Source organism: Pleuronectes platessa, chromosome 19 (assembly GCF_947347685.1).
Source record: "Pleuronectes platessa chromosome 19, fPlePla1.1, whole genome shotgun sequence".
NCBI classification, from domain to species: domain Eukaryota; kingdom Metazoa; phylum Chordata; class Actinopteri; order Pleuronectiformes; family Pleuronectidae; genus Pleuronectes; species Pleuronectes platessa.
Window position 1 is genome coordinate 19,210,893 of NC_070644.1, and position 18,360 is coordinate 19,229,252.

At 48.5% G+C, this 18,360-nt stretch overlaps 1 protein-coding gene across 1 annotated transcript in view; it reads right to left on the reverse strand.

The window, feature by feature from the left end:
• Positions 1-267: 267 nt before the first annotated feature.
• The window catches only part of whrna (whirlin a), a 92,052-nt gene continuing 73,959 nt past the window's right edge, over positions 268-18,360 (reverse strand). The window contains exons 6-13 of the mRNA XM_053410982.1: positions 13,670-13,882; positions 12,201-12,422; positions 11,804-11,836; positions 10,433-10,507; positions 8,926-9,502; positions 7,943-8,109; positions 6,340-6,462; positions 268-519 (exon numbers count right to left, since the gene is read on the reverse strand). Of these exons, the coding sequence (XP_053266957.1) occupies positions 337-519; positions 6,340-6,462; positions 7,943-8,109; positions 8,926-9,502; positions 10,433-10,507; positions 11,804-11,836; positions 12,201-12,422; positions 13,670-13,882 (1,593 nt within the window). The 3' untranslated portion in view covers positions 268-336. The remainder of the gene's footprint in view (positions 520-6,339; positions 6,463-7,942; positions 8,110-8,925; positions 9,503-10,432; positions 10,508-11,803; positions 11,837-12,200; positions 12,423-13,669; positions 13,883-18,360) is intronic.

Below are 18,360 nucleotides of genomic sequence, written 5' to 3' on the forward strand. Positions count from 1 at the left end.
TAAAAAAAAACAGGTTTCATTGTTTCCCATGGTAGTGCATAAGGTGTCACAGTGGGGAGGTAACATGTTGGAGGAGAATCCTGAACAGAGATCACAGTGGAGACCATCGCTGTTGAATGAGAGTTTCACGACTCGGGAGTTGAAACGGGACGAGAGACGGGGCCCGGAGATGAGGCGGTGGTTTGTTCACGTCCATCTTAACGAGTTGTGCCTTTGAAACCAACAGACGCTTGGATGTCAGGGCCTTGATCTTCTCCACCGACCGCTCCTCCCTCGCTGCTGCTGCTGCTGCTGCTGCTGTTCCCGTCATCCTCCTCTCCCCCCTCCTCCGCTCCGCTATAGAGCCACGTTGAACTCGGTCACCAGGAAGTCCACGTGGTCCCTCTCTTTGGTCTTGAAGGCCTCGGCGATGATGCGCGCCGCGTCCCTGTGCTCGCGGCCCCTCATGGAGACCCCGTTGACCTCCAGGATCACCTGACCCACCTTCAGCTGGCCACAGTTATGAGCGGACCCTCCTCTCTGAGGAAGAGAGGGACAGAGAAAAACATCGTTCAGGGTTTTGAAAAGTTTGGTTTGTGTTCCTCTCTGAGAAATAAAAACAGCTTTGATCAAATACAGTCGTCAACACAAAGAAATCGAGTTTAACATCCGTACTTTTGATCCGTTAACACCACAAACAGAGGAAGGCCTCAGTGCCTGAGCTCCAACATTGTGATACAAAGGTTCCTCATTAGCACAAAGAAAGAAAGACACACTGTGCACATTAACATTAATTCACCAGACACACATCAGGCCTCAGACTGAGAGAAGACGTTCAGTGCGAAGCAGTTGATGCACGAAATGAGAAGCTTCCTCTGAACCTGCACCTCCTCACACGTCTCATCTCCCTCCTCACACCTCTCATCTCCCTCCTCACAAGTCTCATCTCCCTCCTCACACGTCTCCTCTCCCTCCTCACACGTCTCATCTCCCTCCTCACAAGTCTCATCTCCCTCCTCACACGTCTCCTCTCCCTCCTCACACGTCTCCTCTCCCTCCTCACACGTCTCATCTCCCTCCTCACACGTCTCCTCTCCCTCCTCACACGTCTCATCTCCCTCCTCACACGTCTCATCTCCCTCCTCACACGTCTCCTCTCCCTCCTCACACATCTCATCTCCCTCCTCACACATCTCATCTACCTCCTCACACGTCTCATCTCCCTCCTCACACGTCTCCTCTCCCTCCTCACACGTCTCATCTCCCTCCTCACACGTCTCATCTCTCTCCTCACACGTCTCATCTCCCTCCTCACACGTCTCCTCTCCCTCCTCACACGTCTCATCTCCCTCCTCACACGTCTCCTCTCCCTCCTCACACGTCTCATCTCCCTCCTCACACGTCTCCTCTCCCTCCTCACACGTCTCCTCTCCCTCCTCACACGTCTCATCTCCCTCCTCACACGTCTCATCTCCCTCCTCACACGTCTCATCTCCCTCCTCACACGTCTCATCTTCCTCCTCACACGTCTCATCTCCCTCCTCACACGTCTCATCTCCCTCCTCACACGTCTCATCTTCCTCCTCACACGTCTCATCTCCCTCCTCACGCGTCTCCTCTCCCTCCTCACGCGTCTCATCTCCCTCCTCACACGTCTCATCTCCCTCCTCACGCGTCTCCTCTCCCTCCTCACAAGTCTCATCTCCCTCCTCACACGTCTCATCTCCCTCCTCACACGTCTCCTCTCCCTCCTCACACGTCTCATCTCCCTCCTCACACGTCTCATCTCCCTCCTCACACGTCTCATCTCCCTCCTCACACGTCTCCTCTCCCTCCTCACACGTCTCATCTCCCTCCTCACACGTCTCCTCTCCCTCCTCACACGTCTCATCTCCCTCCTCACGCGTCTCCTCTCCCTCCTCACACGTCTCATCTCCCTCCTCACACGTCTCATCTCCCTCCTCACACGTCTCATCTCCCTCCTCACACGTCTCATCTCCCTCCTCACACGTCTCATCTCCCTCCTCACTCGTCTCCTCTCCCTCCTCACACGTCTCATCTCCCTCCTCACACGTCTCATCTCCCTCCTCACACCTCTCATCTCCCTCCTCACACGTCTCCTCTCCCTCCTCACACGTCTCATCTCCCTCCTCACACGTCTCATCTCCCTCCTCACGCGTCTCATCTCCCTCCTCACGCGTCTCCTCTCCCTCCTCAACACATCTCATCTCCCTCCTCACACGTCTCATCTCCCTCCTCACACATCTCACCTCCCTCCTCACACGTCTCCTCTCCCTCCTCACACGTCTCATCTCCCTCCTCACACGTCTCATCTCCCTCCTCACAAGTCTCATCTCCCTCCTCACAAGTCTCATCTCCCTCCTCACACGTCTCATCTCCCTCCTCACAAGTCTCATCTCCCTCCTCACACGTCTCATCTCCCTCCTCACAAGTCTCATCTCCCTCCTCACACGTCTCCTCTCCCTCCTCACACGTCTCATCTCCCTCCTCACACGTCTCATCTCCCTCCTCAAAAGTCTCATCTCCCTCCTCACAAGTCTCATCTCCCTCCTCACACGTCTCATCTCCCTCCTCACACGTCTCATCTCCCTCCTCACACGTCTCATCTCCCTCCTCACACGTCTCATCTCCCTCCTCACAAGTCTCATCTCCCTCCTCACAAGTCTCATCTCCCTCCTCACACGTCTCATCTCCCTCCTCACACGTCTAATCTCCCTCCTCACACCTCTCATCTCCCTCCTCACTCGTCTCATCTCCCTCCTCACACCTCTCATCTCCCTCCTCACTCGTCTCATCTCCCTCCTCACACCTCTCATCTCCCTCCTCACACGTCTCATCTCCCTCCTCACACGTCTCATCTCCCTCCTCACAGGTCTCATCTCCCTCCTCACACGTCTCATCTCCCTCCTCACACGTCTCATCTCCCTCCTCAGACGTCTCATCTCCCTCCTCACACGTCTCATCTCCCTCCTCACACGTCTCCTCTCCCTCCTCACACGTCTCATCTCCCTCCTCACACGTCTCATCTCCCTCCTCACACGTCTCATCTCCCTCCTCACACGTCTCATCTCCCTCCTCACACGTCTCATCTCCCTCCTCACACGTCTCATCTCCCTCCTCACAGGTCTCATCTCCCTCCTCACACGTCTCATCTCCCTCCTCAGACGTCTCATCTCCCTCCTCACAGGTCTCATCTCCCTCCTCACACGTCTCATCTCCCTCCTCAGACGTCTCATCTCCCTCCTCACACCTCTCATCTCCCTCCTCACACGTCTCATCTCCCTCCTCAGACGTCTCATCTCCCTCCTCACACGTCTCATCTCCCTCCTCACACGTCTCATCTCCCTCCTCACACGTCTCATCTCCCTCCTCACACGTCTCATCTCCCTCCTCACACGTCTCCTCTCCCTCCTCACACGTCTCCTCTCCCTCCTCACACGTCTCATCTCCCTCCTCACACGTCTCATCTCCCTCCTCACACGTCAGATCTCCCTCCTCACACGTCTCATCTCCCTCCTCACACGTCTCCTCTCCCTCCTCACGAGCGACACCGTGAATCTCCTCAGAACCGCAGGACGGCTCAGGTCTCATTCGTGAAGCCTCGGCTCCTTGGCGGGGACATTAGAAGACACCGGGCATGAAGCAGCAGATCTCTGCCCAATAAATCCCAGATGGAATGCGTAAAACTTTGGAGCGCCATCAATTTCCTCAGCCGTGGACACAGTCTGAACTGAGATGAACTGAAATGAAGGTGTTTGCTTCTGTTTCAACATCAAGGACGACTCCGCTGGGGACAAATTAAATCCTCAGGACACTTGACATCACTGTTAAAGTCATATTCGTGTCAGAGGACGTCAGGACTTCCGTCTTTGCTCCTCTCCAGCCTCTGCATCTTTAATCACAGTCAGACCAGGCTTTCATTTGCTTTGCTTGGCTCTGCAGTGCATGATTTACATAATGAAGTCTACTTTTTATGGCACGAGGCAAAAAGCAAAGAGCTTTATGTGCCTTTCTACTGGAAACCTCTGAAGATCATGTCACTGCAGAACTTTTACATTTACAAAAAAACATTTTAAAACCTTTTAAAACAGGGAGAATAAAGAGGATTCCTGCTGTTTTTTTCTTTTTGGAGTGAAATTTCAGAAATAACAACTTTGTAAATCCATAAAATATCAGGAGTGTGCCACATAAAAACAAATCCCACTCGTCACTCTCATGTTCTCCTCCTCTTGACTCCTGCAGCTGACCTCATTATGAGCAGCAGTATCGTCTCCTCTCTTATTTACTGAGCCTACAACAATTACCCTGAGCTAGTGGAGCGGCGTGATGGGAAGATGGTGATGATACCGGCCTGGCGCCTCCGGAGGGGAGATGGGGGACTTGATAGCGGTCGGCTGGCTGGAGGCCGCTCACTCATTTGTGCTTCATCATCCGCCGCCGTGATTGAGGCGACCTGAGGTGAGAGACCTGGCGCCCCACGAAGACGGGGGGGGGGGGGGGGGCTATTCCCTGGAGGCTATTGCTCTCTGCTGTATTCGCTTCTGAATACAGCAGAGAGCAATAGCCAGAAACAAAAGCCAACAACTCCCCTGCAAAGAAAATGTGTCAATCTGATTGGTCCTGACTGGGAGAAGTAGTTCAGATTGTGTGCCTTGCTCAAGGGCCTAATAACACTGAGTTAGCGTCTCCCAGGTGTCAGAGCAAAGTTTTTAGCAGCTTATTTTTCCACCTTGAAAACAGCTCAGAAAAAAAAAATCGCCCTCCGCTCCTCTAACAAGTGACCTGGAGGCGGCCATGTTATTAATGTCTTAATAAATACCAGTGCAGCCACACGGTGTTATTGTTCGGGGACGCAGCAGCAGCAGCAGCAGCAGCTCGCTCACGTCTCCTCTGATGATCGATGGTGTTTGGATCCAGACAAAAGAGAAGTTCAGGTGAAATCTGTGCAATTAAAACGAACACGCAGCTGTAATCAGAGGCCGATGAATAATTGAACCTGATTAAACGTTGGGAGCTCAACCTGCCGGGATGGTTTAAACAAACTCTATCTCTGTTCAATGGAAAAGAGATTTTGAGTTAATTAGTCCTGCAGAGACATTTCTGTGATGTTCACTGTTGCATCAGATCAGTGGCTGCAGAGCTGATCTTCAGAAGTCAACATTTCATTTGGTTATAGAATAATTCTTTGCAAAAAAAACAAAAATATTACGATTGAAAAATGTGTAAAACTGTAGCTGATAATCTCTGACAAGCCATCGACTCTCCTGAAAAGCCCATAAATAACAGCACCGAACACAAACTTATAATAGAGATAATAATATGGCCGGCACTGCCACAGCGCTCCCTGGAGGCTGAGAAGTGTAACTGCGCTGTATCGTGCTGGAACACTCTGACTTGGCTCTTTAGCTTCTGAAGTTGCCTCATCCCTCCTCTCATGGGCAACGCTCTCGCCTCCTTCCCTCACACCTCCTGTTCTTTCAGCCCACACTTTGATTATGAATGTGCTGATTTCCATCCCTTTTCACCCCCCCCCCCCCCCCCCCCCCCCACACACTCCCCTGCAATCAGCAGAGCAAACCCTGTTTTATTTCAATCACCACCTCTGCAGAGTCGGAGGTTGAGCGACGGCTCTGAAAACGCCTTGGACTCATAGTCCGCCTCTGATCTTTAAATTGTAACTCCTGCTTCTTTGTGTTCGGGGGGGAAATCATTAGTGCAGCAGACGGTCCTGATCTGACGCTTTGTTGACTTGCAAAATAAACACACAGGATACAGATATGTGTGCGTCAGGGGGCCACTAACACGTCGGGTCCAGTTTGGCTTTCAATATTTCAGATTCCACTTTGCACAGTCGGGAGATTTGAATTTCCAGTATTTCTAAAAAACACACATAAAAGGAAAAAAATGTAGCTTGTGCGACTCCACAGAGCTTCGATTTCTAAATTATAAACACAAACATATCTGGACTCGGCCTCAGTCTTTAGCTTTTGTATAGAAAATGCTTTATAATCTCTCAGAGTGCCTCCTGCCTTTATCCTCAAATATCAACATATACATTAAACCAACTGCCGGGCACTGGAATAGCGACTGCGCCGACCTGCCTCCGTCTCCCGGCACTCAAGCCTTTTCATGGAGGCCATTAAAGTTGTAATCATCTTTGTGCGAGCAGCAGCGAGGACTGAATTAGCCCGAGTGTCAGCGTGAGTTCAGCTGCAGCTTGAAACCACACGACGCCTTGAAGGACATCGAGTCACCACCAGGAGGGCGAGCGAGTGGCGCCATCACAGGGGAATAAAAAAAAAACTGATATAATAAAAGGTGAAGCTTTTTATTTCTCACCTGTATCGTGACGATTCGTGGCAGCGGCTGGCGAGTGTTGGCTCCGCCCTCGATGGCGATGCCCAGGGTGCCGGCGCTCTTTGCCACCCGCACCAGGGTCGAGGTGGGCTCCAGCAGCCCCGGCTGAGGTGAGGGACACGACAAGTTATACCACCGGAAGTACATCACTTATACTCAATCATAAACCAAACATATTCACAAACAATAGCCATTTCTCTGCCTCCCACAGGGTCATCGGGTGGATTTCTAACAAGGCATCTATGTAACTGTAATTTAGAGACTTCTAGCTTAGTTTTAAATATCCTGCACCAGCTAACCCACTGTTTATTTGTTACTGACAGAAGAATGAACGGAAACAAACTTCTTATTAGTCAAGTTTTTCACGAGTCATCATTTGGCTCCTGTCTCCGCCCCTCCCTAAAGTCCATTCAGCCCTCACTTCTCCTGCCTCACAACACAGCCCTAGAACAGGCCTCGATCCTAACCCCCCCCCCCCCCCCCACCACCCCCGATCCATCAGTGAGAACCACAGAGCGATTTGAGAGTTTGATTGGCGCTGCTCTCTTTGAGCGATGAGGTAAACGATGGAGCGTGTGATTGGGAGAATGACGTGAGTGAGAAATCAAACACAAACAGTGAGTGAAACAAAAGAAACAAACTGAGAGGAGAGAAGAGATCAGTTAGGACTGTGGAGGAAAAGATCACATTGATTTATCAACCTGTCAAACACACACACACACACACACAGACAGACACACACACAGTTGTACTTCCACGCTTGTGAGGACTGATTCCAGCTTAAATTATTAACGAACTAACTCTACCCTTAAATTGGCAGTGCAGGACTCTCAAGTTCTTTCAAAACAAGTTCAGCAAATGCTTTTTCCGGCAAATCAGTATATAAATGTATAAATATAAAGTTTTAAATGTGGTTTTTGGGCCAAATTCCGTGCACTAGAAAACAGGAAAACCACCAGAGGAAGACGACAATGGACAATTCATCTCTACTTCCTCCCATGATCCAGAAATGAAGCCAAGATATCCTGGATTCGGGTGGAGCCATCTTGAATCGATGGAGCCATTTGGAGGGCAAACTCGAATTAAGAGCAGTGTGGCTCCTGCTCATTAGAGGATTATACATGTTAGACTGTTTATTACTCACTGGCAGAAGGTCACAGAAGTTCTGCTCGACAGCTTTAACATTAAAACCGACCTCAGCCTCTGAACGGCCTTCGGTGAGCGATCGGACTCGACGTCGACACTTTCCAAAACTCGTCCTCGTCCCAACAGATGGCCTCACTTTTCAAAATCTCATCTTCCCAACAAGATCTTCAATTACCAAACACATTCGCTCTTTTTAACAAATGCCCTCTATTGCCGAAGAGAGGTCTTAGATTTCCAGAAATATTTTCCACTTTCTCACAAACGTCTTTTTCTAAACTGTTGTCCTCGCTCTGTCCTCAAGGTCTACAACTGGAATCAGTCCTTACAGAGACAGAAACACAACAGTGCACAGACACCGAGGTCGACTGAGAACGTTCTTCATGTCCCGCCGTTGAACTGATCCCCCCCCCCCCCCCCCCCCCCCCTCCCAGCCCCTCACCGGTTTGGAGGGGTTGCTCCCCCCGCCTCCCTGGGGGTCTCGGGGGAGGCGGGTGCGTGAGGAATGGGGGCTGCTGTCTTTGCTGAGGTGTGCTGACTCAGCTATGTCCACGCCACTGTCCTCACTGAGGGTCTGGCCGCTGTCTGACAGCTGAGACAGGGCGCCACCTAGGGGGGGAGGGGGGGGGGGGGAGAGACATGGCGTCAGGGAGGCTCAACCAACATGGACTGGTTTTTAAAGTCTCTCTGTATGTAAACACTTTGATAACCTCTGCCCAGGAGCTATGGGCTCTCTAGTTTCTCACTGGTTTAGGCTTTTTTCTCAAATGGCACTGGCAGCTTTTGGGATTTGTAATAAAAAACGGATTTAAAAGTAATTGCGATTTATCCATTTAGAGGTCATATGGTACAATGTTCTGGATAATTAATCAGTAAATTCGTATTTGAGTCAGATTATAAATATGTTTTTAAGCTCAAACCTATAATCAATATAATACATCAGACTGTACCTGAATCCCCAGGTTTTACAACAAGCAACAAACTACAAATGTTTCTGGAAGCAGAGATTCGTTCACAGACGATAAATGTTGTACGTCGATGGTTCTGTGTTCTTGTGGCCGTGTTTTCAGCTGAGTCAGCAGGTGCACTGATAGAAAGTAGCTCTGCCTCCGGTACAGGAGCTGGTTATCTGTCCCAGTAACGCTCCAGTAAACCGCTGAGTGACGAGGGACCTGCACCATCAATTCTGACTCTGGATTCACCGGAGGAGAAGAATCGGCTCCTGGCAAAAGTGTTCTCATGGAACTCGTTTTTTTTTCGAGTGGAGAAAATTCAGTTTGGTTCTTTTCTGCACTAAATATATAAATAAGAATTGTTAGGGTGTCAGCTTGGGCTCTGGGAATTTATACCTAATTAACATGATGTAATTGTTGGAGAAACATGTGGGATTTGAACTCGTGACCTCCCGGGATCCACCTTCCTCACCTCGAGCTTGTGGCAGCGGCCGCACCTCGTTGACGTCGGGCTCGGCGTTGGGCCGGTGAACCTCCACCGTGACAAACCGCTGCTTGGAGGCGGCGGAGGAGGCTTTGGACATGGACAGGGGTTTGAGGGGCAGAGATGGAGGCGGGTGGGGAGCAGGGAGCGGAGGTGGGGGTGGAGGAGAAGGGGAAGGGGCGGCGGGTTTGGTGCCTCTGTTGGGGGACTGCACCCGGGGAAAAGGGCCAATGTTGTGCCGGGCGACCATGGACAACTGAGCAGCTGCTACCTGCTCCTTCTTGGACGGCAGCGAAGGATCTCGCTTTCTGACGGCGGCGTACTCCTGCACCGGGTCCCTGGCGGGCTCCCATGGGGGGCGTGGTGCGGGCGGGGCGGGGGCGTGTCCTGACTCTCTGCTATGGCCGCGGGAGGGCGGGGCCGTGAAGTACAAGCCCGAGTGGGAGGATTCGGACGAGGGGCATTTGTTGAGCGGATCTCGTCTGCTCGGGCGCCTCTGCACCCCCGGGGGGGGCGGGGGCTTGAAGGAGGGGGGCGACTCTGCAGCGGTGGACTGAACATCATCCTGAAGTGAGAGGGTATAGTCATCATCATAGATTAGAGGTGTAGCACAACTTACTGCATTAGAGAACTTGTGCATCAAGGGGCTGAAATCATGAAATCGTTTTGTTTGCATAACGAACAATTACATTTACACATTGACACAGTTTCTATAAGAAATGAGCTGCTCGTGAATTTAAGACAATCCTTTAAAACAAGGCCACAGTCACACATAAGCAAATATCAAGGGTCAGAGGTCACGGAGGCTGAACTCAAGGCTGTGGATTTACTGCGCCCACATATTGTAAAGATCTTTCTCTTGTTTTTTAGCTTGTTTTTACATTTTTACAAACATGATGTACTATGCATATTTTAAATCGATGTTCAAACCCAGTTTTTATACAGATTTTCTCATCATTCTCACCCACACGACTGCATCACACACACACACACGTTGAACCACTCCACAGGTTTGAGTCATAACAACAGTTGCTGTGAAAACCTTTTAAAACATCCGACCACCTGCTCGTTCGCCTGGATCCTGAGTTTCCAGGTACAAAAAATGCAGGAAACTCAAAACCGAACAGTGGGATGAAAAAACACGGAAACATGAGCGGAGACATAAAATGAGCATGAAAGAACATTTTTACCAAAGGAATAAAAACAAGGTATGATTTGGGTGGCGGGCTAAAAGCTTCCTCTGTGACTTTCCTCTCGCCGGCTGCTGATCTTTTTGTAACCTACAGTGCAAAAGTGAGCTGGCATCTAATGATCTGCTCTCATCTCACAAAGATAGACGTGTTTTCACTGTGCCTGGTTCAAACTCGACCTCGGTTTCTCTGTGTTTCAAGTACGTCTGTCTCTGATCTGTCTTTTTTATCAACCCCCCCCCCCCCCATCAATTCTCCCCCCCGGTCGTCTCTATCCGGCCAAAGCAGTGGCCGGCCGAGCTCACCAGAGAGACGTCGGTCAGCAGAGTGTTCAGACTCTCCGGAGGATCCTTCCCATTAGTCTCTACCACGCTGTCGTTCTACAGGAGCAAGGGAGAGACATGGAGGAGGAGGAAGAGGAGGCAACGTGAGGGGGGGGGGGCGAGGACAGACAGAGGAGGGGGAGGAAGCAGAGAGACATTACAGTGAGCAGATGTTGCACACAGATGTGCGTTTATCCCAGAACAAATGCCAAATGAGATCTGGTTGATATTCCACGTCCACGTCAGATTAGAAAAGACGTCGATATCAGACTCAAAGGTCCACAAGTAAGGCAAGCAAATACACAAAGACACACACAAACACACACACACACAAACACACACACACACTCGGCTGTCAGGTCTTCAAAACCCACATGCTGAGAAATCGATTCAGGATCATCAGCTCAGTTCAAAGCAGGATCTGGCAGCTCGGTCCCACCGGTGGAGACAAGGTAATCTGTGTGTGTGTAGGTGTGTGTGTGTGTGTGTGTGTGTGTGTGTGTGGGGGGGGGGTTTCGGAGTAACATCGCCCTGAATTAAAATCTGTCGCTGAAGAAAACAAAAAAACAATCACTTCAGATTAATTACCCCTCGACGCTGCACAGGGAGCAATTACAGACAGTTTAGTTATCAGCAGAGTTCATCAACTGTTTAACACGTGCAGACGCCGCCCTGCACAGTGAGCAATCAGAGCGTGTGTGTGCACGTGTGTGTGCACGTGCATGAGTGTGTGTGTGTGCACGTGCATGAGTGTGTGCGTGTGTGTGTGCACGTGTGTGTGTGGGTGTGTGTGAGAGTATAAGTCATGTTGTGGGGTAAAACAGTTCAGACACATTGTGGTGATTTGTCTTCATGATGGAGTCAAATAACAAGTCCTCATAATGTTAATAATTGAGTTTCAAGGTGTAGACATGTTAAGTTTTAAGTTAGTTAAGTAGTAACTATGGTTAAGGTTATGGTTAGGGTTTTGGTTTGGCTGTCCACAGTTAATGGAAGTCCATGCAAACCCAAATATGTGTGTGTGTGTGTGTGTGTTAGTGTGAGTGTGAATGAATTCTGCAGAGAAAGGACGAGCGAGAGGTCGTAACAACACAACGAGTGTTTTCTGAATTCTTAACACCTCAGACTGAAGAGTGACTCATCACTTTGTGCAAAAAATAACAACTGCTCCTTTCAATGTGAAAATAAGAAGAAAAAACAACAACACTCCAAACAAAGTCACTGCAAAAAACACAAACCAAGGACTGAGGTAAAGTGTGTTTGTGTGTATACGTGTAACACAACTGCCCACAGTTAGCAGCTCCTTGCTTTTGTGTGTAGTTTTGTGTTTGGAAAGCACTCAGCGATTCCTACCTCCATCATATCTATGAGCCACAGCAGTCTTTCCTACAAAGGGGGAGACGAGGGGGGGAGGTTTTTTAGGGGGGGGGTGCACAAAAACACAAACCCATCAAGCATCAGCAGCCTTTTCAATCTGAACAGGAAGGCAGTGAAACGTAACATGGTTCAGCCCGAGGAAGAGTCCACCAGGACTGAGAGAGAGAGAGAGAAGGATCTGTCCTGCAGCAGAATCTGCTATAACCCATGAAAACACACACACCACACTGGCCTCGTTCTCCTTCTCACACACACACAGACACACACAGACACACACAGACACACACAGACACACACAGCCAAGGAGGAAAATGAATCTCAACCAGAGTGTGAGGTAAAGACAAATGATGAGGTTATGAATCTCAGGCCGTACCCGTGCAGAGCTGAGGGTGGTGTTGGTCATGAAGCTGGCGGAGGACGAGTTCAGGGTGTCGGGGTAGGACACCATGGACAGGGAGTCGTGCTGCGGGGCCGCCCCCCCGGCTTTGCCCTGCCGCGCCTTCAGGGCCTGGATCTCCCGCCGCAGCACCATCCCGTCGAAACACTCCAGGTCCTGGGGGGCGACCAGGCCTCGCACCTCGGACAGCAAAGAGAACTGAGGGGGGGGGAGAAAGAGGAGAGACCTTTAAAACCAGGGTGGAGTCGAGGTTTAAACTCTTTAGACCTTTTTCTAAACTGATCAAGGCTGTAAACTACTTTCTTTTTAATAAAATGTTGGTTTAATCCTTCAATTATCTCTATGAACAGATTCTTCATGTGGAGCTTAAATTTATCTGAATTGATATAAGATAAATAATGATAATATCCTAGTATTGATATATTATTTTAATTAGATTTACTTCTACAAGGCACTGGTTCTGCATTTACTATATTGATTATAACATACATTAGAGTGTGTACTGTACTGGATATATACACTTGTTAGTCTTAACGCTCCATTGTTATATCCTCTGTACTCTATTATGTGCTGTTGTTCTTTTATCCTGCAGCGAGCCGGTACAATCATTTCCTCTGGGATTCACAAAGTCTTTTCTTATCTCATCGCTTCTTGGCCGTCGCCCCGGAGGCTAGTTCGTCGATAGCTGATGGGCTCAGAGACGGATCCTTTATAAACCTGGATTAAATTGAACTTTAATCACGACTGAACTGACAAGCTACTGAGAAGGTTGAAGTTAAATAACGTCCGAGGCACCGGAGCCACGATCAGGACAGAGTTCTCTATTTGAATCTCACTTTCCTGGATCATAACAGTTTGTTCTTCAAGGTGGAGAAATGAGGCCGTTTAAACTTTATAACCTCGTCATCAAACTTCCTTTGTGTGTGAGGAACAGTTTAATATCTTTTCTTTTCTCTTAAGAAGTGCGATAGTTAAAAGAAGAAGTGGGGACGGTTCTATTTACGACCTTTGGTCATAAATCTGGAGAACCAGGCGTTCTGTGAGGTGAGGTGAAGAACAACTTGGGTTTAACTCATTAAACGGAGTAGGATGGAAGGATTTAAATTTAAATAACACAAAATAGATTTAAATGATTGTGATCCAACTCTGATTTTAGACAAACTACTGCCGAACAATATAAAGAACTAAACCAGGAACAGTAAATCCGGTTTGAGCAGCTGTGCTCCTGAGAAACAGGAAAATAAAAAGCTTTGGATTTATCGTCTTTTTATAAGGTGAACTACAGCAGACAAAACGCAACTGTGAGCAGTCGACAAAAAGGCCGAGAACGAATCTCAGAAAGAATCTCGAGGAATCATCATTTCAAACTTTACACACACAAACCGTCCTGCAAAGAAAAATAAATTCCCTCATCGTCCTTTTTCTGTTTCTGACAAACTTCTTACTTTGGCGTGAGTGTTGAGGAGCTCGAACAACGCCATGACCAGCTGCTCGGCGCCGATGTGCCCGTCCCGGTACTCCTCCACGTAGTAGACCATGGTCTGCCGCTCCACCTCCGTCAGCAGGTGGCGTGCCTGCTCCTCCAGCATGGCCCGGGACTGGTTCACCAGGCTGGACAGGGTCACCTGCGAGCCCGCCACGCCCTTATAAAACCCGGGCTGACGCAGATGGGAGAGCAGGAGAGAAGAAAAAAGACAGGAGATGGAGACGTTAATGGAGTTTTACTGCTGATTCAGATTTCTTATTCATGAGGTTTTCTTTTAGGAGGTGATGGAGAGAGGAACAGAGTGAGGAGATCGGGAGCAGGTGAGGGAGAGGAGCTGCAGCGGCGGTAAAATGGGATGAGACGATGTTTTAGACGAGGGAATGTGAGGATGATGGTGGGAAGGAGGAGTAAAAAACGAGAAGAGGATGAAGAGGGGAAGAAGAGATGGATAACAGGAGGAAGAGGAAGGTTTGAATATTATTTCAACATACAGGAGTCAGCGGAACACGTTGTGATGGATAAACACCAATAAAAGATGACACGTTCATTTGATTTGATTTGAAATATTCTATATTTACCAGGGCCTGTCCGATTTATCAATCAGCCAATAACAACGTCCGATTTGACCTTTCGAAAACGAAAAATATTTGTATCCTTATTTATCATCTTTATTTTACAGGAAGAACGATGCGGACAAGATGTGCATCTATGTTTATATCTCAAACAAACATTCATTCTCTATATTAAAGTTCTATATAGATGGTTGTTTTTGTGTTTTCCTTTTATTTAGTTATTTCCGAATCCCGATCGAGGAGCAATTTGCTTTTGCCCGTGAGCTTTTAGCGAGAGGAACATCTGGACAAACATTAATTCAGGTGCAGTGTCCAGTTTGAGAAAAGCCCCAGAGGTGGGGGGGGGGGGCCGGGCGGAGGTTGGGAGGAGACAAAGGAACGTGGACAGAAACAGAACAGGATCCTACATCACACCCACATACAGTGAACCGAGCATCAGTCTTTAATGATCCGGCTCCTTCCTGCTGCTGCACCTTCACCCGTCATCATTAGAGCCGAGCGGCACCGACACCACATCCTCACCAGGAAACAAACCCTTCACACGTTGTTGTGTTTCTTTGCCAATTCACACAAACGACACTTCAGAATCTGTCACTATCACTTCCTCTCTGCACGTGTGATCCTTTCTTTCCTCTCGACGCCTCTTCCTCTCGTTTATCTGCTCGTTAGCACGTCGCTAATTAACTCCTTAATCAAAGGCACAGCTTCAAAGGCACCGCTGCGGGGGGGTTTCGTGTCTGCCTGCGTTCAACAGAGATGGAAACAGGCCCCCGGCATCGTCGTCTTCCCCTCCCCCTCCCCCCCGAGCCTTCACCTCATCCTCAGCTCTTCGTCTAACCCTCGTCCGACTGCATTATCGACGCTACTTGTTCCAGGTGTTAAATGCTCAAGGTGAACCGTGGTGCTACCCGGCTCGCATCCTAATCGCCTCAGCTCCTGAGCTGCTTAATTCAGGAGCGACGTGGAGTGAGCGCGTGTGGGGGGGCGGCACCGGGCACTCGCTGTCATATTAGAGGGCAGATTGACACTTGGGGGGAGTTAATGAAATCGGTCGTCACTCAACTGGAGAGGAACACCTGCAACCTCCTGCCGTTTCACTGGAGCACCAGGATTCTGCCGATTCCAGATGTTGAACTAGGACCAAAACCTCGGAGTTCAGTCTGCGGCCGGGGGTTTTCAAAATACCAGATAAACTGATTGGCCCTTTTATCCCGGCCACCGACAAACAACAGCCGTGGACTTCCAATCGATAAAGAGCAAATCAGATAAAAGCCAAATCAAAAGCCCCGGCTGCGTTGGGACCTGGAAATGTCACGAGCTCCATCTCTGCCCCGGCTTCACTCGATTTAACCAAACAGAGGCTGAGATGAAGTTAAAAAGGCGTTTTCCCAACAGATAGAAAGCTCTTCTCCCCTGTGTGGTGTGGACTTACACTTCCATTAGCTTTAACTCCTGGAACACACAGACCTGCTTCACTCGGCTGCCCTGAGGGTCACACACACACACACACACACACACTGCTGGTGCTCCTCCGGTGAAATCACATATTGTTCCTCTAATATTCCAATAAGACGTTATTTAATTGTGCTGTTTACATGGTTTGCTTCATGTGTTGACTTTTCCTGTTTACATGTTTCAGAGCATATACTATAGATTATGGTTTTCTACTTGTTTACATGTCGTATGTTGGTTTTTATAACGTGATTAAGACGTTTACATGTCTACATATTGCAGCAGAATAAACAATATGTGCTAATTTGGTTATTTCTTATTCCAAATATGACCTTATTCGGGTTAAGGTCGTCAGAAAATGTTATTTACATCCCAGCGTCTTCAAGTTAAACATATTCTCCACTTGTTCTATTAAGTGTGATGTATTTCTGCTTTGTGCCCTGTGCTACACTAATAATGATTCAGATAATGAGTCATCAACAAATGCTGAAGCACCCGAACAGACCGGTGCACAACACTAATCACAGAAAGTGCCCAGAGGGTGTTTGTGTGTTTGTTTCTAATCTTTCTTGCCAAAGTGAAGTTTCCCTTTTATTTCTCGGCTCCCTGCTCTCGACCCGCGTTCGCAGCTTAAGACCTTTTCTCAGAAAATATAAAAACAGGATTTGGAAAGAAGCCGAACCAACGCTGTAAAAAAAATGGATTGAAGCACAGATTGGGTTTAACCTCACTGGGCAAGATGTTGATACTGGGACCTGAGTAGGAGCAGCTCTGTCATGTTGTTCAGAACCACTGACAGACACAATCCAACCACAGACACGTTTCCTGCTTCACTGGCCCTGAAGGAAACAAGAGCTCATCTCTGACAGTGTGATCAGCTCCTTCACTCACTTCTCCTTCTGCATAGAGGGAATAAATGTCAAGGACGACAGCACATAAATTAAACATTTTCGATATTAATAATTCAATATTTCACTATCAAACACAAAAGGTCGACCTCTGCACAACATTTGATTTGCTACACAAAGATTTAATGCGTGCAAAAACATATATTTCATCTCAATCCATCATAGTGGTGAGTCGACTGATCCCAGACTAACAAAACCATCAGCCAACCCAGTATCAAGGCTGGAAACTGGAGTTGCAGACGTGGAGGAGAAACCAGGACATTTACCGTGGCCTAGTTTGGACCAAATTCAGATTTACCAGGTTTCAAAATAAAATATGAACTGAAATGACAACATGGGAGCTTGAGACTCAGGAAAGTCTGAGGGAGACCAAACAGTCATCTTGTTAAAGTGACGAAGCTGCTGCTGCTGCTTCTCGGGGACGAGGACCAACTTTCTCTTTGGAGACACAACTTTCACCGGCTTCATAAATCACTGTAAATCACTCACTGTCAAAGTATTTCTAAAGTATTTAAACTGCTCCTCAGCTCTCGGCAACAGCTGACGTGCCTTCTTCTCTTTGTTTACTCTGAAGGGTGTGGGTCTGTGTGTGTGTGTGTGTGTGTGTTTGCAGGGTTTGGATGGTTGCTGCAGCTTTATTGGTTCCATCAGTGTGCATCACTGCAGAGGAAGTGCAGCTCCCAAAGTTAAAGCTCTGTAATCTTCCAACCAAGATTGGTGAAAATCCCTCCGTGTGTGTACACAAACACACAAACACACACAAACAAACACACACTTTCAGCTTTGACTGACACTCTGCACATTTTCTTCTAACGCAGCCTCAACCTTGTGTTTCTGTTCAATCCGATGTAATGCAACAAACCATTGTTTGTAAGACAGAAGCAATATTTACCTGTGTTATTGACAGTAACACAATTTGTCGTCTCTTAAAACAACACTCACTCGTTGTAGATCTTTGCCCAAATGGATGATGGGAGTTACCGTGTGACCTTTGCTTCATTAATTAGCTTAGTGGTCTGGGTTTGGCCTTCGGGGGTGCAATTGCAGGACAGAGGGAGAGAGGAGGGGCATGATTGTGTCATTGTGTAAGCGTGTAAGTGTGTGTGTGTGTGTGTGTGTGTCTGCAGGCATCATCAAGCCATGAGATGACAGGAGGTTGCAGAAAAATTACGAGATGAACACAAACCTCTGCTGCTTGTTTAAGCGGCACAGTCACATCATTCAGAGAGAGATTAATATTAATGGCGAGGACGTGTTGACACAGTGTGAGGTTCCCTGTGTGTGTCCACTTTGTGTGTCTCATGTGGAGGAGCTGCAGGGGCGTGAATTATCTCCCCCCCCCCCCCCACTATCGAGCCCTAAAGCCCTACTGCTACACATCTGTCCAACTTAATGCCCCTGTGTGTGTGTGTGTGTGTCTTTTGCTCACACACACACAGGGACAGTATCATACAGTAGATGCACGGGGTATCTTCATGGTAACACAACTAAAAGAACTGACGCACAAACACAAGATTCTGACGCGTGTTCAGGCTCGACATCATCACTCAGAACTACAAGGGCCGATAGTTACATCAGCAACAACCACGAAGATCAGACGGCTTCTCGAGTGGAAACACGTGATTCTACACAGTTTACATCCAAAGGCCCCATCGCACATCAAGGTCGGTTTTGTAGGACAAAGGGTTTTGAAACGGACTCACAGCGTGAAGCCAAGA